This window comes from Ananas comosus, linkage group 19 (assembly GCF_001540865.1).
Source record: "Ananas comosus cultivar F153 linkage group 19, ASM154086v1, whole genome shotgun sequence".
Classification (NCBI taxonomy): Eukaryota; Viridiplantae; Streptophyta; class Magnoliopsida; order Poales; family Bromeliaceae; genus Ananas; species Ananas comosus.
In genome coordinates, this window is record NC_033639.1 from 5,887,142 (window position 1) to 5,891,501 (window position 4,360).

Below are 4,360 nucleotides of genomic sequence, written 5' to 3' on the forward strand. Positions count from 1 at the left end.
CCTTTTAACTCTCATATTCCATCGACAATTCTTCAGTGTTCTATACAGCATTATCAATCTGCTTAAAGATAGACCAACTTCTTCCTATTACTTAATTAATACACTGTTTGAGATTGGAAAGCATATCTTTCCTCCACTTAAAGCTTCAACATTCCACTTGCCAATGCAATAAGAATCGTTTAACGGGAGGTGCAACTGGATAAACTTGACCATGGAGGCTCCGTGAATGCATGTCATAATTGGTTGCGGGAGAATATGAAAAGAGTTTCTATGGCCTCTAAACAAATTTCTTTCAGAGTGTGATAAATCACATTGTAAATCGGATATATGATTCCTAAATAGTAAGAAATATTAACATTTCTCAACAACTCAAAATCATATTCCATGGTCGCAATCACAAAAGAAGATCCCCACACCTCATAATTTAGCACCAGATACGCAAAAACAAACCCTAAAAGATGGCTCTTGCATGGACAGCAAAGACAGAATTGCAAAACTTACACAGCATGTAATGTACAGAAGAAGAATTAGAACTAAACAAGAAGTTTCTTACTGAGGGGTATGGATAAATATCCTTCATGAGAACTCTACCTAATGTGCTATCCCCATCTTGTTGCATCAGGGTATTAATAGCAGGGATTATCAAGAATAGTAAGCTTCCCTAGTACCTCCCTTTACCTAGAGATTGCTATGGAAGTGAATAGGGATAATTAACTTGGAACTTCCATCAGTACCACACATATTGGAGGGACAGTGAGGCAACTTATCACCATCCCTGCAGTACCACCTAACCAACTTACTACCTCAATAAGCAAAGAACAATTTTGGTACCCAGTTTTCTTCTTTGCCACTTCATTTATTGTACTTGGTTTCCGCTCTATGTGAATTTAAATTTTGGTGGGTTCAATATTCAGAAAGACTGAGTGTTGATGCCCTCACGATTTTGCGTGGATACTCGAGGGAGGAGCAGAATGTTTCCTTCTTTTTTCAGTTTGGGTGCTAAATTTCAGGACCCAAAATGTTGAATTCCATAGGAGCAAGCGGGACAGCTCTATATGTGAAAAGGGAATGTGCACCACTAGTATTGCACTGAATAAAGGATAGTAAAATCCTGGGTTTGACTGCCCCATCTACTCTCTCTCCCCTTCAATTTTTTCTGTACTTTCTCTTCATAACTTTCTTCTTTTTCCTTTTCTTTAAACTGAATTTCAACAAAATTAAGTTTAAGTAATAGCCTAAAATTTTTAACTACTTGTCTTCTCCATCGAGCAAGTGCAAACTTCAGCATTTTAACTCTTCTTCTTTGTCTGAACTGAAAAGCTTTACCTAAATAACAAATATGTTTACCTACTGACAGTCACACGTTAGCACATTAGTTAACTTAGTTTTAGCCATTCAGGACAATACTGCTTTGAGGATTTCCTGTTTCACTTCAATATTGTCATGTAAAGACACAGAAATATTGAATACCTCTCCATTTACAATAATGTTTTCATATACTGAGGGCCTTTCTACGACAAACTTAGCATCTAAATCCCTAATTGTATGTATATAAGTTCAAGCTCAAACTTCGCATCTCAAACAAAAAGAAACTGTATTGCCCATATAATGCCCGGTTTGTCATTTGGACTATAAGGTAGGCTCTGACATACAGCGCAAACCAAATCTAACTAAGGATTTGCCACTCGTGATTTTTTTTCCTACTTGCAATCACAATTTTCTTTTCGGCGATCAAAGCCATTATTCAAAAACATCTAATTAGTATTTGACAACCCATTTCGACGATTATGCTCTAAATCAATCATGCTCGTCTCATTAAAGGATGCCATCCCAAATGAAAGTACGTAAACATACAAAATTATTAAGATAACATGCAGATGTAGATTACAGATACAAGTTTGCTGTGAAAATATAATCAAAGTTTTCAAGTAGACCTAACTCCTGTCCCGAAGCAAGTTACTTATCATTCCAACTAAAGGTACAGTACCCTTGGCCATGATTTCTAACCTGGAAGTATTCGAAGCGTGCGAGAAGAGAGCAAGCCCAAAAATCACAAGCTCGGGAAGAAACAATCTTGATGAAAGAAACCCATGCCAATAGTAAGGTTCTAAATCAAAAAAGGCATCAAAAAACCGCCTCGTGCCTTGCAAATCAAGTTTAAGCAAGATGTCCATACCGAAGCAGAAGAACTCCCTCTGCCGCCTCCTCTCAATCGGCCAAAGATCCTTCCAAACCGCCTCCGAAAGCTCGTTACCGGTAAGGCTACGGGCGGAACCCAGGTATTGAACTATTGAATTCGCCACAATCGGAGCGGTCGCGAGAGTCCGCGCCACCATATAGCCGGTGGAAGGATGAACCATGCCGGCCGTCCCTCCTATCCCTAGAACCCTTTGTGGGAGCAGAGGGAGGGGCCCACCCATCGGAATGACGCATCTCTCGTCCTCTTCGATGCTCTTCACTTTGATCCCCAAGTGTCTCAGCCTCGCCACCATTCTCTCCTGTATATCCTCCATAGCCAATCCGGGGCGGGCAACCAACGAAGTTTCTTCGAGAAATATTCTCGTCGAAGAAAACGGCATGGCGTATAGGAACGTCGGGATTCTCTCGTTCCGCCGTTTCAGCTCGGAGCCGCTAGCGAGATGAGAATCCCTCCAATCCATGAAGAGCATCTTATCCAGATCGAACGGGTGCTCTTCTACCTCGGCTAGGATACCGTACGCGACCTGGTATCCGGGATTGTACGGCTTATCGTACTGAACGAGGGACCTCGAGAAGCCGGTAGCATCGAGGACGACGGCGGCCTCAACCGTAACGCCGTCGTTACAAATCAGCACCGATTTACTCTCCTCATGAATCACTTTAACGACCTTGGCCTGATGAAACCTCACGCCGTGCGAGACGCATTTCTGCATCATCTTCGACTTGAGCTGCTTCCGATTCACTCGGCCGTAGGGCCGGTCGAGGAGCTTCTTGTTGCGGTCGTCGATGCAGACGACGGCGCCGGGCCAGGTGGCGTCGAGGCAGTCGAGGAGGTCCATGGCCTCGAACTCGTCGACCCAAACGCCGTAGTTGTTGGGCCAGATGAGCTTCGGGGAGGGGTCGATGGCGCAGACGGAGAGGCCGGCCTTGGAGACCTGCTGGGCGACGGCGAGGCCTGCGGGGCCGCTGCCGACGACCGCGAGGTCCATGACCACGCGCTTCGTCGAAGAAGGGTCGTACAGCGGGAGATCCAAGTCCAGATTCTCTTTCTTGACCTCGGGAACCAGCTCAAGAAGGGCGCCGCTGCTCGCCCTGGCAGAAACTCTCGTATCCAAATTTCGACCGCGTTTTCTGCGGGTTTCGAGCCTCAAGGAAGGGGGAAGGCTCATCTGCCGCTCCGCGAGGCCGCGGAGCGGGAGCGGGAGCCTGTTGTGGGTGCTGAGCAGGGTGTCCATGGATGGAATTCAGTTTTCGAGATGGGTTTGGGTTTGGGTTTGGGTTTGGGTTTGCTTCAAGGGAAAATTATTTTGGTTCTAGATTAAGATTGCCAAGTAGAAAAACCCTAATAAAATCAAGATCAACTGTCCCGGCACTAAAAACAAACAAAATATGAAATCGCTCGCGTGCTTCCGCTATAGAAACAATGAAAAACAGAGAAAATTGGGCAAAAACGCACTTGGGTTATACGCAATTTGTTGGTTAATTGAAGCGATATTTAGACAAATTTTGCAGCTAAAACGAGAGAGATGGAAGAAGACCCAATAAAGAAGATTCATCAGGAGACTGGAATGTTGTTGAAGCTCGCTCACCTCGGCAGAAGCGCGCACACACCTAATTAAAGAGAACGAGAGAGAGAGAGAGAGAGGGGAAGTGAGTGTGGATGGCATGATCTTCGTTGAGAATTGGAGGCCCAAAGAGAGCGGCATCGGCTACCTGAGGACCTTTTGCACTTTGCCCCCTTACGTATATTAAAATTCGGATGAAGGGAAAAAAACTTTGGACTTGCACCTCTTCGTTTACCGCGTTTTCACTTGAGGATGCAACTGTGCGTTAAAAAGTTAACATTACTTATCTTTTTATTTTTTTTTAAAATTACCGTAAGAACCAATATTAAATAAACTAGCAAAATAATATTTTTCACGAATTACAGAATTGTAAAGTGCTGATTATAAAATAGTAAAATGCTATATTATATGGCTGTGTGATTTTCAAACTAGTATTATTTTGCTGTTCTGTCTAATTATGGATCCTTATAAAAAATTATAAAAATAAGTCACAAAATAATTGAGTGTAACTTTTAAAATTATATAGTGATAAAAAAAAAAAAATGCTAAACAACATGGGGTTAAACTCTTCTTGTAGAAGTATTATCTTGGTAGGC

The 4,360-nt window shown here is 43.0% G+C and overlaps 1 protein-coding gene across 1 annotated transcript; it reads right to left on the reverse strand.

The window, feature by feature from the left end:
* On the reverse strand, positions 1,789–3,893 carry LOC109724994 (lycopene beta cyclase, chloroplastic). The gene has a single exon (XM_020254027.1). The coding sequence runs from the start codon at positions 3,432–3,434 to the stop codon at positions 1,935–1,937; it is 1,500 nt and encodes a 499-aa protein (XP_020109616.1). The 5' UTR covers positions 3,435–3,893; the 3' UTR covers positions 1,789–1,934.